We start from the raw sequence: 20,882 nt of genomic DNA on the forward strand, positions 1-20,882 counted from the left end.
ATGTTCCAAGTGATCTTAAGGCATCTTTTTCCTTCCAGTTCAAATAAATACAAAAATTAATGGACATAATCAAAATTTAAAGAGCACTGCAGACAAAAGATCCATTTCCTCCCTAAATCTTCACTGTTCAAAGTGAGCCCAAGAGTAAGTTACACATTACACCTGTGTTGAAGGCTGTGGTCATACTTTTGAAGCGACAGCAACTTTGGGCAACTGAACGTCAGTAATTCATGAGAGCATTAGGTGGAAATTTCCCTCTAGAAAGCTATTAATAAACTTAACCTATAAAAATAATGTTAATGATTTATTATTTTCTCTATATACATCATAGTAAATGCTTTCCTGGATTTCACTGGATTCTTAAAGCTGTATAAGCCCTCTAATCCACATGATGGTGCTACAGGTTTTAAATAGCAAGTTTCATATTAAATGTCCAATAGAATAGGATGATTTTAATCCAGTGATGATTGCTACACAGCCTTGTAAGAATTTTTTGTTGTTTGACAAAGATCAAAACAAATCACTGGCTTCTTGTTGCAGTTTTGAATATGTGTGGCTTAAAATGAAACAGAAAAAGAACTGAATGTGTTTGGAAGCATTGCAATCAATCAGCAGAGGATATCTACTGGAATGTATGCAAAAGTCACTCAGACCAGAAAAATCTAAAACCTAAACCCTATCAAAAAATAGTATTTTCATTTTAATTTCTTTAAAATACCCAATCAAAACAAACAAAAAAAAAGCAAACAAAACTCCACCACAACCAAACCTCAAACTGTTCTGATTCAAATCATGCAGAGAAAGTATTCTAAAAAGAGAAAGGAACTGACTTAACTTTCAGTGGTGACTGAACATAATTAACAACATCTACTTTGATTCAGACTTTGCCATTCATCCTTAAAGGAAAGCAGGTTATGTATCAAATGCATGGTCAACACCTGGTTCACTATTAATGTCTCATTTTATCCTTCCTGCTTGCCCATTTTCAGTAACTATCCACACGTAAAAGTAACTAACACCATATAAACTCAAGGCCATATGAACTTTTTCCTCCAGTACTAGCTCTTTTAAGGTGACAACTGGTGGGGGGAAGAAGGAACCAAAACAAACGGTTAAACAGTGAAGTACAATACTACATGAAATTAAGGAGCAAATGAAAGAAGTGGTGAGTAGCAGTCTGTGGAAGCTGACCAGCTGTCAAAACAAGGCTATTGTTACCTTTCAGAAGTGTAAAGTTCTCAAACGTATCTGCTCTTCAGAAATTAACCTAGGAAGTAGACCTGAATACTGAGGAATCGTTGCTGCAGGTCCTACAGACTTGAAAGACCATGAATGTCCTTCTACTGGCAACCCAACAATCTAACAGGGATGTCGTAGAATCACAGAACAGTTTGGGTTGGAAGGGAGCTTCGAAGGTCACCTTGTCCAACTCCCCTGCAGTGAGCAGGGACATCTTCATCTAGATCAGGTTGCCCAGAACCACATCCAGCCTGGCCTTCAATGTCTCCAGCAACGGGGCACCCACAACCTCTCTAGGCAACCTGCGTCAGTGTTCTATCACCCTCATTGTAAAAAAGTTCTTCCTTACATACAGCCTGAATCTCCCCTCTTTTAGTTTAAAACCATTACCCTGTCGCAACAAGCCCTCCTGGAAAGTCTCTCCCCATCTTTCTTATAGGCCCCTTTTAAGTACTGAAAGGCCACAATATGGTCTCCCTGAAGTCTCCTCTTCCCCAGGCTGAACAACCCCAACTCTCTCAGCCTTGTGAGCCGTTTTTGACCAAGGGTAAAATTCAGTCTGCACAGAAAACCCGAGTAAAAAGTGAGCATTTACAGCTGAGAGTTTCACAACGTAGGTCACAACTGGGTTTTGCTAGGTCTTACATATGTGACGTGGGTAAAAGCACATCATCCTGTACTTGATGATGAACTTACAGACGGGATTTGGACAAAAAGAGCTGAAGGAAAAAACCCAAAGATGTAAACCTTCTACCTGATTCAACAGGATGCATGTTAAAACAGCCGAGTTAACCTGCAGAAATTAAACGTTATTCTAGATACGCGCAAAGCGGAACCTCTGCAAACCAGCAACAGGATAAAAGCACGGCCAGAAAAGATTAAAATAACTAATTCCACAATACAACAAGGAGTTGTACATTTACAGGCAAGGAGGAAAATTCCACTAATTCTTTATAAGTATCTACATAAAGGTGATGGAGCTATGGAGAAACTGGGGGTATTTCTTCATATATGTACTTCTACTTATTGTAGACCAAATTAAGCTCAACCAAAAAGTTTCTATAGGATGGGTTTTTACAGACAGATTTGTCACTGAAGGTATTTACAAACTACTAAAGATTACATTAGCACAGCTTTAATGCTATGGGGGTGTGAAGGGGTGGGGAAACCAATTCCAAGAGCGGGATAACAGGAAACTGTTTGAAATTTGAGGCATTAAACAGTGAAACCTTCGTTGTGTTTACAAATCCGTTCTTTAAGGTTTTTGGAAAAATTTAAATAACCACTTACATGCCTTCAACTGTGTCAAATCTAAAAAACAAAAAATACAGAAGCTTAGCTTAGCAGGCTTAAATCAAACCACAAACCAAAAAGCAGTACTTTACAAACTAAGCTCATTAGTAACAGATTCCTAAAGCTTATTATGTGCTCCCCCAAAAGTCAATTTGTCCATAGTAAACAGAAAGATTGTTAGTTAAAGCTTGTTATATTTATTTCAAATTCAGTTAGTAAATCACTACCTCATGTAAATATTAATGCAGGTTTGATGGGCAGGTACTTCCAGGAAGAGTTTCCCTAGAATACACATGCTTTTAAAGTGATATTAAATCTTTTAGTGACATGAACAACCACGTGCTCCAAACAAGTTTTTGGAAACCAATGTTGTATTGAGTTTACCTGTTCATTTAAGATATCATCAAAATATAATATTATGATAATATTAAATATAATAATATTAAAATATTATCATCTACTATAGGACATTGTGTTAAACCCCCTGCATGTTCTGGTGCTACAAAAAGAGCAGTCGGCTCCAAGGGCCAGCAGAGGTCTGCAGAAGGCTTGGCTGCAGTGGCACCTCCCTAGACCATGATGCTTAACCTCAGTACGCCTTGTGTTAGCACTTCATTTAACACTAAGGGCGAGGAGGGAAACCTGAAGATTCTGATCACAAGTCTCACCCTACAGTAAGACAGGCTTCACAACAGAGCCATTTCAGAGAATTTGCTAAGAATATTGGCAAAAGAATATAGAATCCCAGACTGGCTTGGTTGGAGGGGACCTTAAAGCTCATCCAGCTCCTTCCACAGGCAGGGACGCCTTCCACTAGAGCAGCTTGCTCCAAGCCCCTGTGTCCAACCTGCCCTTGAACACTGCCAGGGATGGGGCAGCCACAGCTTCTCTGGGCACCCTGTGCCAGCGCCTCAGCACCCTCCCAGGGAAGAGCTTCTGCCTAAGAGCTCATCCCGGTCTCCCCTCAGGCAGGTTAAAGCCATTCCCCTTGGCCTGTCCCTACAGACCCTTGTCCAAAGCCCCTCTCCAAGTTTCTTGTAGCCCCTTCAGGCACCGGGAGCTGCTCTAAGGCCTCCCTGTAGCCTTCTCTAGGCTGAACACCCTTCTAACTGCTTAACTTAAACAACACAAGAAGACCCTATGCACTGTGTATTTTGTCACCCTGTGTGACAGGTTATTGAATAGTTTAGTAGATGGATATAGCTCATCTTTACATTGTAAAATATGACTTTCAATAAGTAAGGTTTTCCTGTTAAGCTCACTGAAGACAGCAGCTTCATACAGCAAACGGAAAAGATTTCTACAGTTAAAACATTTACATTTCAGAATAAATGCCAATTTGCCCACGTCATGTAACACATGCATGAAATTACAGTTACCACCTAGCTTGAAGAGACAAGTTACCCATATATGTGGAGGTTAGCCTTGACATTTTATTGTCTTAATAGTTTGGATGTTGAAAATTTGAAGAAATCAGATACTAAACCTAAAATACAAAAGAAGTAACATAATCATGGGAAATACCTGCTTTGAATTGCTCTTGGGTTAACAAGCTACTCGTAGAAGAGACAACTGCAAGTTTCACCAAATCAAAGGAGACAAATCAGAGAGAAAATTAGCAACTGGACAGAAAGAACTGCTTCAATTCATCTCCACGGTATTAGCAAACCTCACAGCACATCCTTTTGTTGGTTTTCATGCTTGCATTTTTGTGCAGAGAAATATGTGAACAGTTGCATGAAAACAAAGATTTGCTAAGATCGTAAAAATACAGCTGGTTTAAAGGTACAAAAGGTAAAGTCTCCAACAGCTGCCAGTAAGAGATGCTTCTGGAAAAGCACAAGAACCACTGCATGTACATCTCCTCTTACAACTACCCTTCCAGCTTACAAAAGAAAGGCAGCTCAGGAGGTTCCAGAGCCAGGGGCTGTATCTGTGTTTAGCAGAATGCCTGTAATACCACCAAATAGCATCGGAGCATGTCTCTGTTCTCATATAGGATCTGCCCCCTTTCAAAGAATCAAATTTCCAGAGGCCAAGTCAAATATTGCCCCATTTTGAGACAGACACTTCATGCAAAAGGAAAGCAGGCAAGCATAAAATTCCTATGGGGATGTACAGATAAACTGTTAGTATTTGTTCTTCCCTCTTTCAGTTATTTTCCAGGAAGACACATGGTGGTTAGGAAAATTCCTGCTGTGCTGCTTCAACCATGCTAGGTTCAGAACTGCAAAAATGCACTGAAGCCAAGAAAATTGCTGCAACTCCACATATGGATAAGGTAACAAGATAAGAATAGCTTGAGTTGCTTCATAGCCGGTATATGTGCTCAATCTTATGTATTTACTTATCAAGGACCGCACATTTGGAGGAACAAGCTTTAAGGAAAAGGTTCAAAGTATGTCTTCCAAGTTTTAAATAGACTGGGTCACCTTTCAAGTGGCTGAATCAAACAAGCTGTGATCATTTATTTCTTCTCTGGAAAAAAAAAAAGAAGAGCTGGCAGCTGAAAGCTCCATTTGTATTTATTCACCTCTGAGCTTCAGCACTGCAGTGTTCTGAGCAACATGTTTCTTACAGAGAAGAGTGTTCCAAAAGGCACAGTTACCTGGAAATATTCAGGTGGGATAGCACAGTGACCTGAGATGGCAGAAAATGCTTCAGGAAGAGGAATTTCAGGCCGGTTTAGTGTAAATTCTAGCTAAAAAAAGAAATCTCAGCAAAGCTCTCAGCAACTGATGGAAGCTTTGGGGGGAAGGAAAGAGAATGAAGGACATGAAAGTAGTTTTGAAACCTTCTGGTATCAATTTATACAGAAATGCATCTTGCTATGTTTGCAATATGGGAATAAAAGGTCATTAAAAAAATAAATCACTGCATTGCTCTTTTTAAGCTGAACGCAGAATAATTAATCCTTATGTGGACTAAGTTTGTAGCTTCAGGCTAACACTAAACTAAGCATGCACAAAAGAAGAAATGGCCAAAGTGTTACCACTAAAAATAAGATGGCAAAAAACATGACAGTGAGAAGTAACCTCTATGTTACGGATATGCATATATAAAAACTATTATCTTTAACACCTGCCTTCACTACAAACTTTATGTAAGTTTAAGTACACTTCTGAGGACTTGATGTAACTGACATGTACTATTGTATTTCTTGTCAGTGCTCAGCAGGGAAGTCTTGTGTAGGCTCACACTGGATGAAACTAAATTGTGTCCACTTCAATCATTCCTTCACAGTCACTTTCAAAGCATTAAGAAAATGTAGAATAGACACTCCTGTACGGAAAATGGCTTTGTGGATGTCATATGGATGGGAATAGCAGATGCTCCCATGTAATTTCAAGGATCTCTTTCAGGAAGAACAGCTGTAATTTGCCATATTGTTAGCTGAACAGAATATTTTGGTTGGGAAATTTGTATTCAGAAAAGAGTATTACTAATTATTATTTCATCACTAATTACTGTTGATACAGTTGATCCATGCAGAGCAGGAAAAGTACTTAAATTTAAAACTGTAGCTATTCTCAAGCAGTGGCATATAATGCAGAACACAGTAGAGCCTACTTTTAAATCTTCCAATAACTTCATGAGGTTGGCAAACAACTTGCTGTCAAAGGCAATTAAAATGACATATTAGGGTTAAAATAAAGAAGCAAGAAACCAAAAACCCTCTGCATTGCAACTCTCCTCTCACAAAAGATAAAGATGTTGTAATCATTTCCCTGCCATGATAAGCAACCATAGAAGTAGCCGGGGCAGCACTTCAAAGATGACAGTAGCAGGTCTGGATTTTCCAAGTTTCTAAACAGATATTAACCCATTCTTGCCAAAATCATCCCTGACACTTACTATTGAGCATTCGTGCCAAAAAAAGCAGTAATCCCAAAAGCAGTATAGAAACCAAAACAAAAACACTAATGAACTCTCTTTAGAACTGAATCTAACTAAACCCCAGTTATTTAATGTGTTCAGTTAAAGTAGTGTGAATGCTAGTGAACAGAAAAAAAATAAGTCATAAGGAAACAGGAATATACTGTCTGAACAGGAGTATACTGTCTGAAAACAGACCTGAACACAGTGAAGAGGCAACTGACTGGAAGAGAAATACAAACAACACTCCCCTTCCCCCTAAAATATAGTAGAAAAATCCCACCACACATACACAAAATCAACCAAGCGACCAAAAATCAGAGCAAAAAGATTCAAGTGCACTACAGCCTTCACAAGAACTTACTTTGTTAGCTGCCCTTTGTTTTTGTTGTTGTCAACACCATTGTATGTAACAGCTGCCAGTTTTCTGCTTCTGTAGTTCTCATAATGTACATTGTTAGTGACATCCTTCAGGTCCTGCATATGAGTTCTGTCAATAAGAGTCACTTATCAGCTTAGTGCACAAATACACAGAAAAACATCAGTCCGTGCTCAATGTGCAGATTGACTTAATTCAATTATATCTCCCCATTAATGTCCCATTTCCTACAGTGTTGTCATTCTGCCATTTGGAGCTGTCAGGACAACAGTCACAGAAATACCAAATTAGTTTTGCACTGAACTATCTCCAGTTTGCAATATTCCAAACATTCACTTACAGATCCAACCTTTGGAAAAATTGAGTTCTGTGGATAAACTTGCAAGGATTTGTAGAGCAGATATGGAAACTGCTTATTACTACTGTAGTAGGTGCATCAAAGCATGTCAGCAATAACAAACAAGCCAAAACTTGCTAGTTTCTATCAACTTGGGTTCCTATGGTTCATCACAATTTTCAACAAGAACAAGTACTCAGAATGTAAAGAGAGCTGTTTAAAAAAAAATCATCACCACCACCACATGCTAAATGTGTGGTTAAACAAGATAAAGTATAAGATATGGGGATTAATACCAACTCACCAGCTCAAACCCTTTTTTCCTCCAATATATGACTTCCCAATCTCTCAGACACTAGAAAATATGTTACCTGTTATGTTACTTACCTTATCAACATGTTCCTCAGAATTGTGAAGTCGCAGTGCTCACCATTTTCAACTGCAAAGAGAAGTAAAGTTTTGTTGAGATGCCAACCGAGCCTTAGACAGAGCTAAGGCTTTTAGATGCCACCCACTGCCTGTATTCACTCCAACAGAGTACTTCTAGCCTTTCCTTACTAAAACAGAATGCATGTTAACCGTAGGGAGGCAATGACAATATAACTAGATCAATGAATCCTACCAGCGAAGTTCCTATGCTTCCCTACTGGCAAACTGAGCTACAGCAGAATAAGCTACTGCAACAGACATAGTTTCACCTGTTTAACTAACTTTGGAGGACCTCTGGAGGCCCTGCCAGAGCAGCTGTATAAGGATCAGACACTAACTGAAGATGCCAGTCTAGATTCGGCTACATCCAAACCTCCAGACAACAGGCTTAACACAGTCTGTTTTCCCTGCCCTGCCAAATGGGTTTCAAAAGTCTTCATTTTAAGTACAGGAAGGTTGTATATTTCATTTGATGCAGCTGTCATTAGATGCCACTTACTCCACTGTGCCTATCATTCATTGCTGTAGAAGAGACTGAGGCTGAGTGGGATTTCCCTGATAGACAATGAGACAACCCTGAAGAAAAATGCCCACCCCTCTGGCATGCAGAGAAGACAACATAGAAAGCTCTTGGCAAACACAGAAGAAAGGCATGAGGCAGGTTCCAATGTGCCCCTGAAGTAGAGATGGACATTTTCGTGGGAAGGAGGAATTAAAACAGGATGAAGAAATTAAAATAACCAAGTAAGTTCAGTGACTCCTACAGAAAAATAAAGCATGCAGCCTCTTCATGCGCCCATCTTGCATCTGCACTCCTGCAATATTTTACCCTATGGTTTTACATAAGCTGGTAAGCTCTGCTCAGACAGTACACGAAGTCACAGTGCCAAAGCAGCAGCATCTCTGAGTATTCTGTCCTTAGCTGACAGGCTCAAAGGCACCTAAAGAGGCTCCTTTTAGTTAGGCTACTTCCAAAAGTTGTACAATCACATGAACATGAAACATTTGTGAAGTTTGTCTTAAAAATAAAGAGAAGCAGCAGCATTTTGTACCTCTCCAAAATGCCAACACAAGAGCCTTAAATAAAGCTTGATCCTTTCTGGCACAGCTGGTTCTTACTTCCGGCCAAACCTCACTTCCTGCCAGACACGCACTTCAAAGTGCTACAGCATTTCTCTTTAAAGTTTTGGTCCATACACTGCTTGTTGGTTGAGCTGGGCTTCTTTTTTGTCTATTTTACACTGCATCAAATGCATACTCCAGTGCCCTTGGAAGGCAGAGATTGTCAGAAAACAAAAAAATCTCCTTTAAATAGATGCCTACTGCAAAGAAGTAGTTTAACAATCATGAAAAAAAACCAAAACAGTTTAATAGTGATTGTTTCACTATACAGCATGCTGTATCCTTTGGTAGGATGGTAAAAAGGTTTAATGATATGTGCCAACTGAAATCAACAAGCAGCATTAAAGCACAAGCTATGGTTGCCAGAAGAACAGGCAGTTACTGTCAGGCCTCTAGTAAGAGTAGGAGTTGAGTTTTAAGTAAGTTTTAATTTAAGATAAGTATTCAATTCATTCCTAGGTATCTTCCTGTTGTTACATCCTAGGAATTAAGATTCAGAAGTTTGGAGAAAAAAAAAAAACAAATTCTTCCAGAAACTTTAAACTGAATTTATGCTATTCAAGCCAATCAAGCTAACATGTATAATGTGAATATTCTAGAAAGAAGAATTTAAGAAACATAGTTTTTATATGAAGACAATTAAAAGAAAGCTAGCAAATAGTGTAATATAAACTTCATCAACTGCAGTAAGTTACTACAGGCTTTACAATTCCTCACTGAGGCTTCAAAATGAATCTGCTTGCAAAGTTACGCATTACTGAAGCTTTACCTTGTTCGCAGATTGTCAGAATAACAAAATCATATATTCAGCAACTTTCCAGAGCAAAGTACATTCAAATTAAGCATTTTGAACATTTCAAATACAGACCAAATTCTTATAAGTTTTAAAGGGATAAAGAAAAAGCATCATGAGAAGCCTTACCTTCTGCAACACCCCATGGGTACTGCCTTCCTCTGACTCTCTTGCCATTGACTTCAATGATCGTATTACTACCCACCACAGCAAGAGGTAAACGGTCCTACAAGATAAAGCATTACTTTAAAAATCAACATTTCTACTGCCAGTACTGAAAGCATGCCCATGGATAAACTTGATGCATACAGTTTGGTGCTAGAACACTGCAGTGGAGCTTACCCAACGTGCGAGAACAGTTCTGTTTACTGACCTCTGCCTAGTTTAATGACATACATACACCCCTACTTGAAATTCCTGATAGAGTTGCATTCTGTAAATCTAGTTAAGAAACAGACATTACTGTTACTTAGTAAGCTAAGCAACAGGCAAAGCATTTCCTATTTACTCAACTGCACAGTAATTATTTAGCAGTTCATATTCCCACTGGTTATAAGGACTTGGAGCAGCTCTTGTTCCCAGTTTTCAAAGGTTGGGCAAACAATTACAAATTCTTCTTGTCAGCTGAACCAAAAATGCCTCCAGTGCAAGAAGCAACAAAGGAGCCAAGGGCAGCTTCAAGCAGCTGAAAGGAACTGTGTACAATGCTATGTATTTTGGACTTCTGTCCTTGCTCTTATTCTGCTCTTCTTTCGGGGCTTAGTCCCAGAAGCGCTTCCATTTGTGCTGTTGTGTTTATCTATCCTCGGCAATTCCCACAGTAACAAAGAATTCAAAACTCTTGCAAGCTGTTAAAGCTACTGAACAAACAGAAGCAAGGCTCAAGAAACATATACAAGATGGACCCCAACATAGAGGAACAGCCCAAAACCACGAGTAAACAAAGTAAAACCCTTTCAAGAGCCTTTTGATTTTCTTTAGTCATTCATCTCCATTAAGGTTTCAGTATATCAATTAGTCAGCTATTAATTGTAATGCACATACTCTGTGCCATGCACACCTCTGAAAGACAACCCTTGCCTCCTTCAAAGCTCAGAATCAAACAAACTGTAGTAGGTGGCTAGAAGTCAAATAGGGATGGAATAAAAAGAAAGTGACCTTTTAAGAGTTTATTAATGAATGTGTGATCCAGCCCTCTCATAGTGAACTTTACCCCTTAAAGGACTGTCATTTACTGCCTCTGCTAAGGAACACTGACTCTTAGAACAGCTTTACATCTGATTTGTATCTTCTAAACATTTTGGTGGGCTCCTCATTAAGGACAAGAAGCTTTTCACTCACTTCCCCCCCGCCCCCCCCAGCTTTTTACCCCCCCCCAGATTTACCTTTATCTTTTTAACAATCTTATTTTCTTCTTCATCATCCGTTTCGGGGAATTCATATATTTTAATTTTGTGTTCTTGGATTTCTTTCATTATCTAAAACCAAAAATGTTATTTGAGAAATTCATACTTTGTAATAACTCCATTTCTTGATGCAGCCAGATTCTCCCTCCTTTTGCTTGATATGTAAGATTGTAAGTAAGATATGTAGCATCATCAGCAGACCCCAAAGGATTCATAGTTGTGACCATTTCTCCTTAGGCAGAAGACAGGATCAGAGCCAGAGCCTCAGAGCTAACAGAATACCATCCATAAGACAAGGCAGCAAAAATGAATGTCAGTTTTCTAGAGCAGGACAAATAGATTTTCATTATTGAGAACTCAACCTGCCCATGCAAAAACTAATCCTGTACAGCCTAAATCCTGTACAGCCTAAATGCTCAGACTAGTCTGGCAATTGAGTCCCTCAACCCCCCCCAATTTGAATAGATAACTGCAGGCATACTTCAGCCCTTTGAGTTCCCACATTAGTGACTGCTCTCGCACCTATTCTGTTCTGTTTCCAGCTCACCTTAGCATCAGTTGCTCGAAGCCGGATCTCCTGCCTATTGTAATAGAGCTGGTGACTGATGGACTGACTTGAGCAGTTAGCTGTGTTGAAAAATATTTGCAAGCACCCATAAGAATGTGGGAATAACTGACAGGATCCTCAAGAATGAGACTGTACTGATTTGGGGCTCCATTTGTCTGAGGGTTTTTTTTAAAGCCAAGCTGATGAGTTCTCCAGAGTCTGAGAATGGAAAACAATCAGACCATTCAGCTGAGAGCTGCACTGCAGAGCCCTGGGGAGTATTTCTGCTTCATGAATTTGCAACCTTACGAAAGTATAAGCTTCCAGTTCAAGCAAGGGCTTGTTTTCAGAGTTTGATTTGGGAAAGTCTCCCCTGTTTAACATCAACTCATTGATAAAGCTGCTTATAAACTCAGAGATATTCTGTATTCTACCATTTTTCCCCCCCTTTACATCAAAAAACCCTATGAAATGCAACCAAAACAGACTTCAGAGCTACAGCACCTTGCTTATGTTCCTCCAAGGCAGAAAACATCCTTTAATTTTTAGTCTTAAATCAAGACTATAAGATTTGAATCAAGACTGTAAGATCAGACTGAGCCTTTAGGCTTAAATCAAGACTATAAACAACAATACCTAAATGTTCTACTCTGATCATGTAGTTGCAATAAAACATAAACCACTTGGAGATATTAACACCAAATTTATTCTATAAAGACATCTGTCAGTTTATCAATGTTAGACTATCTCACCATCTTTAAAATGCATTACCACTGCCCGAGACTCAACAACAGATATACTGAGTCTCATCTAATCACCTGAAGCTTTAATAAATACAGCACATCAACACGCAAGTGAACACCACAATACAATCAGTAATACCATGATACTGCTAAAACCACCCTTTTTTTTCTCCTTTAACACACAACTTCTGTTAGGCTCCTAAATCTTGACAGCTCCCTTCCTCCCTTCCTGATTTTTATCTCAACAGTGAATTATTTCACTTGCCAAGAATCATACTACACTTCAAACCTCTTCCCCTGAGGATAGAAGCAAGATTATTTCACCAAGAAATATAATTAAATCTAGAGATATAAATTACTTTGCTTTGCTGTCTCAAGTCATTGCTGCAGGGTTTAAACTTTGCATGCAAGAAGTTAAATCTCACCATTTCCACAGGGATCAACTTGCTAAATTATCCCATGCTGTAAATATCAATCTTTCAACTCACCTGTTTTTTAAACTGCTGGCATTCCTCGGGTGTAAGTGTGTCTGCTTTGGCAATGAGTGGAATGATATTCACTTTTTCATGCAGGCGCTTCATAAACTCTATATCCAAAGGTTTAAGTCTGAAAGACAGCATTAGAACTTTGCAATTTATGTTCATGAAACAAGAATGTACAAATGAGTTGAGATTTGTCCTGACAACTACTCTTAAGACACTGATTTATGAATGGTAGATGCTTGAATGAAATTCAAAAGGCTACCTACAACTGCTATAGGAAATCCCCTAGCACTGTATAATCCCAGAGGAATGCACTGTTAGTATTAATAATAGTCACAAGACTTTTGCTAGCTGAAACTACACTCATTTAAGTAAGTGATAAGAACTTCCTGCAAAGGTAGTAAAGCTCATGTCATTAGGTGGAAGACAGTCCCATTTGAAGCCTGGCTGGTAAGAGTTTACAGTTGTGCATCACTCTCTGTACACAGACACTGTTTCAGTTTCTGAAAGTCATGTTTCTTTGTATGCTTCTTCCTGAAAGTTTGCTCAGATTTTTATACATTAGGTTGCAGAAGACAGCAAACTGGCCTGTGTACAAATGAAGTAGAAATACCTCACCTCTAAATCACACCATAGAACAAAAAGCCTATTGTTAAAGCAGATGACAACTACAACACCCACCCTATGGGGATATAAAACCATCAATGTACATCAAAGTGGTCAGTACTTCCTGGCTGCTAAAGCAAAGCCACAGAGGTTTTGTTGCGTTAATGCTTCAGAATTATAGTAAGTTCAGTCAGGCTTAAAGGATTAATTTAAAGGATTTAACAGGATTATTTCTCATATAAAAGAAATTAGGATTAGAAACATTAAACCCACATTCATTTGTTACTCAAATTTAGCTTCTCCTCCAAACCATACATAAAAGAATAAAAACAAGCTAAAGAACGCATACTTCACTTCAACATTTTCTACCAGCCACCGAGTTTCTCAGCATGTTTCCATTAAATAACAAACATTAATGCACATCTAGATTAAGAGCACTGGTTTGGCTACCCATTCACCTTCATGTACTTTCCCTCTGACTTTTATAAATGCATGAAAGTCATAGAACACACAGAAAGTAAGTTCCCTTACAAATGTTTTAATTCACACTTGACAGCTCCCATGTGCTACCGTCTGCACAGGAAACATGACCAAAGACTGCACCACCACAAAAACCAGGTAGGAAGTTAGCAATGTCCTTTCAGATAAGAGTATCTCAAAGATGAGAGGAATGCCAAGAGCAGCACCAATTTTCTCCGTGCTCCATTTGTTTCTTGAAATAGCATTTACTCAGGTAATTGAAAAACACTAAGGAAACCTAGCTCACCTTTACATGCCTCCTCTGCCCCAAAGTAACACTGAATACCTGCACAAGGAACATACTTTTCCAGCTTTTAACATTACAAATCTAGTGACCAAAACTTACCTAAACAATTTGTACTTCCCACTGGTTTACAAGTTAACAGATAAAAGGAGGGTGTGTGGGGGGAAGACAAATGCTATTTTGAAGAATCTCAAAGCTGCCTCAAAAAGAGATTGACTAAAGCAAGCAACGAATCATCTTCCCTTCACTTAAATAGGGTTTTGACTTTGCACACTCATAAAACAGTGTATGCAAAGGATTCAAGTGTCTGAATTTAAAACTGAAAAGCATTTTGAGCACAAATGACAGTACAAACATGCATGCTAAACTGTAACAACAGAAACTGTTTCATTAAGCAAGGCTACATAAGAAAAACTCTTCTCCACCCCCCAAGATTTCTTTCCAAAGTTGAAAGGTGCAGCTTACGAGTATCTGACAAATTTAATGAGTTGTAACACAGTGATAAAATGCTAACCAACCAACTTCAGACCTAGTCAGTCTGAGTCTAATACAGCCTGGAAGTGCAGTTCTCTCTCTCTGCCACTAGATAGAAGTCTGATCAAGTTAAAAGCTAAGCAGGGGTGGAAGACTGCATGATTAAATAGACATCCAGAATGCCTACACTGGAATTGTCACTTACAAACCATTACACCCCAGGTGAATTAAAGCATGCTTACAAAGATGCATGAAACTTCAATTTATCATTAGTCAAAGGGAGGGAGGAAGAATGGAAAGGAAAAATCCTGCTGGCTCGAAGTGCAAACCAGTTTCTCCTTCTAATGGGAACAAAACCAGACATATGTTACAAATAGGCAGAGCACTTGTGAACACCTGGATGGTTTTAATTTTTCTAATACTATTTTTCATGTTAAGCAATTAATGTGCAATCCTGTTTCCTGGTGTTCCAACTTACTGCTTGTCTGGCTTGCTGATGTTTGACTCGCCAAAGTAAGCTCATCTTTGAAATAAAGCATGCTCTGCAGGCCATTACAAAAATCCTATCTGGAACTCTACGTAACTAAGAATGCCAAATTTGGATGATTACCAGAGATAAAAGACAGAGAAAAGACAAAATACAGTAATACAAACCCATGTCCTGAAGGAGCAATGAAGTATAAACAACACTGCACTCTATTATCTGGCATCTGACGTCTGTTCACTCGAGATTCTGCATTCAGGTAGTCCTCAAATTTACTATCAATGTAGTCGATAACTGGCTGCCAACTGCAGAGGTTACATGAATAAAAACCTGTAAGTTATATCATTTATGTAAAAAAGTCTGTCTTTGCTAAGAAAGAGATGTACCCTGCTTCCCCATGGCTTGTGTGCATTTGGGGGATTTGGTTTGGTTGTTTTTTTAAATTAAAGGTCTTCAACACAGTTTATTTTAAGTGACCAGCTCCTCTACACCCACCTGAGTAACACAGCTCTGAAGATACAATCCTTGAGTTCACTGAAAAACCCTCTCAAACACAATTACCTTCACTGTAATAGCATTAAATAGAACACTTAAGAACAGTAGCCAAAGGAACACGCTATACTGGTCACATCTTGTGACAGCACAGAACTCTGCTCTGCACACTGCATGAGTGGATAGAGAGCCAAACGCCCCATTCACTTTAATGGGACAAGCTGACAGCATTTCAGTCAAGTTCTAGAGGTGCTTGGAACTACAGTTGTTAAAAGTTTTTAGCTAACAGAGAAGTTTAAAAGCATTAATATTCTAAATGAAGATCAAAGCTGCATTTAAGAACATGTCAGAAGGCGTATCTCGCACACACAAAACACAAGTCAATTATTGTGGGAGAACAGACAAACATCTTACCAATTACTATTATCCACAGCATCTCCAAATCCTGGTGTGTCAACTATTGTAAGTAGTAACTGAACACCACCCTCTTTGATTAAAACTTTTGACTGCTCAACCTGTAAAATTAATGAGAAAAGATCAAACTTTGAGCAATTTAGTCACCCATCATAAACACTGAAAAGCATTCAAGGAGTAAGAAGTCTGACATTGAATTGCTAACTTTTCTGCTTCAGAGGGATACTGGCTCCATGTTTGGCTTATAAAATCCCAGTAATTTGATAATAATTATTTTTTAAAGAACAAATGGGCAATCATTTATATAGTCAGTGATAAAAGAACCCAGGTAAGGCATATAGTATAGCTTTATATTTTAACTCCTATCAAAGCAGGAACAACCCTAACCACGTGCTATCCTTGATGGAATTGTCAACGTTGGTCACCTCAAAGAAAACAACACTTTTCAAAACTAATCCTTCCCCCAAGCATCTTAGACACTACATTTCTAGTCCCTGATAATGCTTTATTAAGAACACATTTATTCTTCAGCTAGTATAATGCTTGGGAAAAGAATCACAGAAAGCAACGGCTTCCTGTTACAAACAGATTGATATTGGAAAGTAATACAATCTAGCTGCAATCTGCTGAGCTAGACCTCAAGTGATCTGTAATGGATCGGTTCCTGTTACTTCAGATCACCAATGGAAACCTGGCTCAGAAGGTAACTGCATCAGCACAAAGCATGATGCAAGACCCTGGGTGTGGGAACTCGCATCTCACGCTGTGACCACCCATGTGCAGCACGGCTCAGTCAGCTGGGAGCCAGCACATCAAACGGATGAAGCATGTCATGACACAGAAAATACAGGCTAAACAGCAAATGGACTGCTACCCACTTCTGTCTTCTAACACCTCAGTAATTGACAATGCCAAGGTCAGGTGTATCTGCCTGCAAAAGCACTGTACACCACCATCATTGAATCAGTCTGCTCCACAGCAGTAAGAAATGACAAACTCAAGTTAGTGTGCTGGCGCTTGCCAACTGCTCACATAGTTAATCATAGCTTCCCCCCCCCGATATTAAGGCAATTCTTCTTGAATCACTACTGATGCAGTGTTCTGAATATTGATTTAAGAAATCAACCACACAAGCCATTTTTTCAGAGCCACACAGGTGTTGGCAGACATTGATACCTACTTGTTGCTCACTGCTTAACATTTGTTAAGCCTCCTGAACCTTAACTGGGGAGAGAAAAGAAAGTTAAATACAACTAAGTGAACATCTGCAAGAAAATTCAGTAATGAACTTTCAGAGAGAGGAGAAACTTGGATAACATATCCTACCTGGATGGTCTCTTGACCAGCTCAAGATTTGAGAGATCATATCAATGCTGCTTAAGCACTTACACATCCCTAATTCTATAGATGAAACACTCTCTCACAGCCACACCTGAACACCGCTGTAACCACTTTGCAATCACTGGTATGTGATGCAATGTAGATCTACAAGATAAATGAACACTCTACCAGAAAGTCCAAATAAATACCTCTTGCACAAGCAGAACACTGCTTCTAATTCAGGAAAGAATACACAAAACCACAGAAAACAGTAACCTGACTGCAAAGAAAGCTCTGTATTCAGCCTCCAAGTATGCTGGATGCTAATTTTATCTACTCATCAGTAGGGATCTTACCTGAGCCAAATCAATCCCTTTCACTGCTGGGTCTCAAAAAATAATTCAACTGCAATATGGCTGTTCACAGCATGCAGTTGTCCTGACCTGCATCCTCACCTAACAAAAACAGAAAAAAGAATCACAGGATCCCAGACTTGTTTGGGTTGAAGGGACCTTAAAGCTCCTCCAGCTCCAACCCCTGCCACGGGCAGGGACCCCTTCCACTAGAGCAGCTTGCTCCAAGCCCCTGTGTCCAACCTGCCCTTGAGCACTGCCAGGGATGGGGCAGCCACAGCATCTCTGGGCACCCTGTGCCAGCGCCTCAGCACCCTCACAGGGAACAGCTTCTGCCTAAGAGCTCATCTCAGTCTCCCCTCGGGCAGGTTAAAGCCATTCCCCTTGGCCTGTCCCTACAGGCCCTTGTCCAAAGCCCCTCTCCAGGTTTCCTGCAGGCACTGGAGCTGCTCTCAGGTCTCCCCTTCAGGAGCCTTCTCTTCTCCAGGCTGACCCAGCCCAGCTCTCAGCCTGGCTCCAGAGCAGAGCTGCTCCAGCCCTCCGATCAGGTTCACACCCCTCTTGTGTTGGGGGTCCCAGTAAGGCAGCTTCATAAAACAAGAGTCCCCAACATTTGGCTACAGAGATGTTAGTCACAGAAGAATCCAAGTTGGGGTGGACTTGAAGGCCACCCGACTCAACCTGCTACTTCAGCAGGAGTTACTGTGAGGTTAGGAAGGTTTTAAAGAAGAAAAAATAGTAACAAATAAGTAAAAACATAATGATGCACCCATACCTGCCTAAGACACCACCAAGTTACCCTTTTACTAACTGCACAACTCCTACCTTTCAAAAATGTCCAGTCCAAAGCCATGAGAACCCAGGAACACATGCAGTGCTTTAAAAACTGACGTTTTAATTGTGGTGAATTCCCTCCCACCCCAAGTGTTCCACAGAGAAATGTTATTGTACATAATCAATGCCAGAACTCAAGACAGCAATCCCCAGCCACACAGTCAACTCAGCCAAGAGTTTACTATTCACAAGCTTCAGCACACAGGAGATTAACTTCTGATTCCTCACATTCCTTTTGCTATCTTGCATACAGTAACCACACAGCCCCTCCTATAACCAAACTCCCTGCAAGTATAAGAAACTCCTAGCACTTTCAGAATATTAGAGATGATAATGTTAAGAGCTGTACTCTTGCCAAGTGCTACAAGGTATCAGCTTTATTCTCCAGCACAAAAATCCCCAGCAAGAGCCATTAAATGATTAAGCACTCACAGTGGAATGCTTTTACAAAAGAAGCAATTAATAAAACATTATCTTGAATGTGTGTTTATAGCAAAGGAAAAGGAAGGTCAGGAGAGCCTCAGAAATGCCACGCCAAACATTTTTCCTGATTCTGTATGCTTGGAAGCTTTAAGTATGGCTGAATTGGTGAAGGTCTCTTCTGACAAATGGCCTGCTCAACTGAATCCCTGCAGACAATGCAGACCTTACTGCATGGGAAGGGTTTCAATTCATTTCATGCATTCATGGAGGTATCTTGCTACCAAAGAAACATTAGTTATCAAATTAAATGTCAGACGCTTGTGTTAAGGACAATCAGACCACATGCAACATATACTGTAAGCAGTAGAAAGCCCTAGTAAGAGACAGTAGGTGAAGAAGGTGCCTCTGTAAAGTAGCATTTTTCTAACCCAAACTGATGTGTCCATACATGGTCAAAGGCACAGAAAGCAGCATCTGGCAAAGATCCAGAATATTACTGTAAACTAATGTCATTCATAGTTAAGCATCCAACTGCATCCTATCATCTGATGTGCAAGTATTCCAGAGGGATTCACGGAAAACATTAGTTCAAGTCTTGGAATTTAAAGCTTTTTAATCAAAGTCTCCTCCAAACAGCCATTTTCCCATGCACTCCAGCCAGCCGGGTCACGCGGGTCTCCTTGGCAGCTCCTGCACAGTGCTCAGGACATGAGGCTTGTTACAGCTTGGCTGCTTTTAATGGATTAAACAAGCCTTGACCATACCCCACTACAGACACTCAAATAACCGTCAGAGAAAACCTATTTCATACCCATCATTTCTGAAGAAGTTCCGTTTGAATTCATCTGACATTGATCGGTTAACTGCTTTTCTGTCTTTTCCATGGAATTAATACACAGGACCTGCCCCACCAAGCTGCAAACTGTGACCGTTTTCCAGCCCAAACCACAGCTGGTGTTTATCTATGCAAGAGTCTCTTGTACAATTCCTGAACAGTAAGTTATTCCCAGCATACAGGAACAGGCAATTATTACCACGGAGATTTTAGGATGCTCTGGTGGTCTGTCTCATCTCTACCCCACAAAACCCTTGACATCCTTAGAAAGGTTTAAATTGGATCCATGGGATTTGTGCTCTTTGCCAAACAGCAGCTCCCACTGGTAATTCTTGGATTTCAAATTTGACTGGCATCATCTCCACATCATATACAACGCTGCCAGCACACACAGTTTTCAGGGGTGTAGGGGGAAACAATTTTATCCTCACTTAAGACAGTGACACTGAAATGAGACAGTTTCAGTTTCCTTCTTAAAACGGTACCCTTGATTTTTCATTCATCACAACAAGGAGCTGAAGGAAAAGCAATCCTGCGCTATAAATATACTCCAAAAGAAGAATACTCATTAGGTAAAGCAAGCAGTAGTTTCTAAGGGGGAAGGTAGTCTTTAAATACGTTTTATTCCTATCACATTATTTGCTACGTCATAATAAATCCCAATTCTCTACTGAAAATAGGTTTGGCAGCTCTTGGCCACCCTCAGGCTTTAGCCCACACAGTGGAAGTAGGAAAAAAGAACCAAACCACCTCTGAAGAACTCAAAAGGTCAGGATGAACAGACGATCATCTCATCTCGCCACCTAACAGATGAAAGCACTTAACTCAGACTGGGAAACCCTGCACACACAGTTTTGGTTTAATTTTTCTTACCCTGATCCATCTTTAGCCAGGGTGGGACCAAGTTATCTGTGAAGGATGTCTCAGTGGGTTTTGTGTTAGATTTTATGTAAATTCTATTTCTATTAATATTTTATATTAATATAAAATACTTTATATTAAATATTTTATATTATAAATAAAATAGAAAAAGTATGGTTTTTATATAAATAAAATATTTTATATTAATATAAAATACAATCTTCCAGAGACAGGGAATCTAATCCTCAGTTATTTAAACTAGAATTCAATGAACATAACCTGAATTGCATAATCACAGTATCCCAGACTTGTTTGGGTTGGGAAGGACCTTAAAGCTCACTCAGTCCCAACCCCTGCCACGGGCAGAGACACCTTCC

At 39.7% G+C, this 20,882-nt stretch overlaps 1 protein-coding gene across 2 annotated transcripts in view; it reads right to left on the minus strand.

Moving 5' to 3' along the window:
• Positions 1 to 20,882, minus strand: part of SEPTIN7 (septin 7) — a 55,942-nt gene that overhangs the window by 3,969 nt on the left and 31,091 nt on the right. Inside the window, exons 3-10 of one of the 2 annotated variants that reach the window (XM_062622434.1) lie at positions 15,880 to 15,980; positions 15,144 to 15,278; positions 12,653 to 12,770; positions 10,854 to 10,946; positions 9,598 to 9,694; positions 7,512 to 7,563; positions 6,773 to 6,898; positions 2,530 to 2,550 (exon numbers count right to left, since the gene is read on the minus strand). In XM_062622434.1, coding sequence (XP_062478418.1) covers positions 2,530 to 2,550; positions 6,773 to 6,898; positions 7,512 to 7,563; positions 9,598 to 9,694; positions 10,854 to 10,946; positions 12,653 to 12,770; positions 15,144 to 15,278; positions 15,880 to 15,980 — 743 coding nt within the window. The remainder of the gene's footprint in view (positions 1 to 2,529; positions 2,551 to 6,772; positions 6,899 to 7,511; positions 7,564 to 9,597; positions 9,695 to 10,853; positions 10,947 to 12,652; positions 12,771 to 15,143; positions 15,279 to 15,879; positions 15,981 to 20,882) is intronic. The other variant, XM_062622445.1, reaches the window with a different exon arrangement.

Source organism: Pezoporus occidentalis, unplaced genomic scaffold (genome assembly GCF_034315485.1).
Source record: "Pezoporus occidentalis ecotype Australia unplaced genomic scaffold, CSIRO_AGI_Poc_V1 ctg107, whole genome shotgun sequence".
NCBI lineage: Eukaryota > Metazoa > Chordata > Aves > Psittaciformes > Psittacidae > Pezoporus > Pezoporus occidentalis.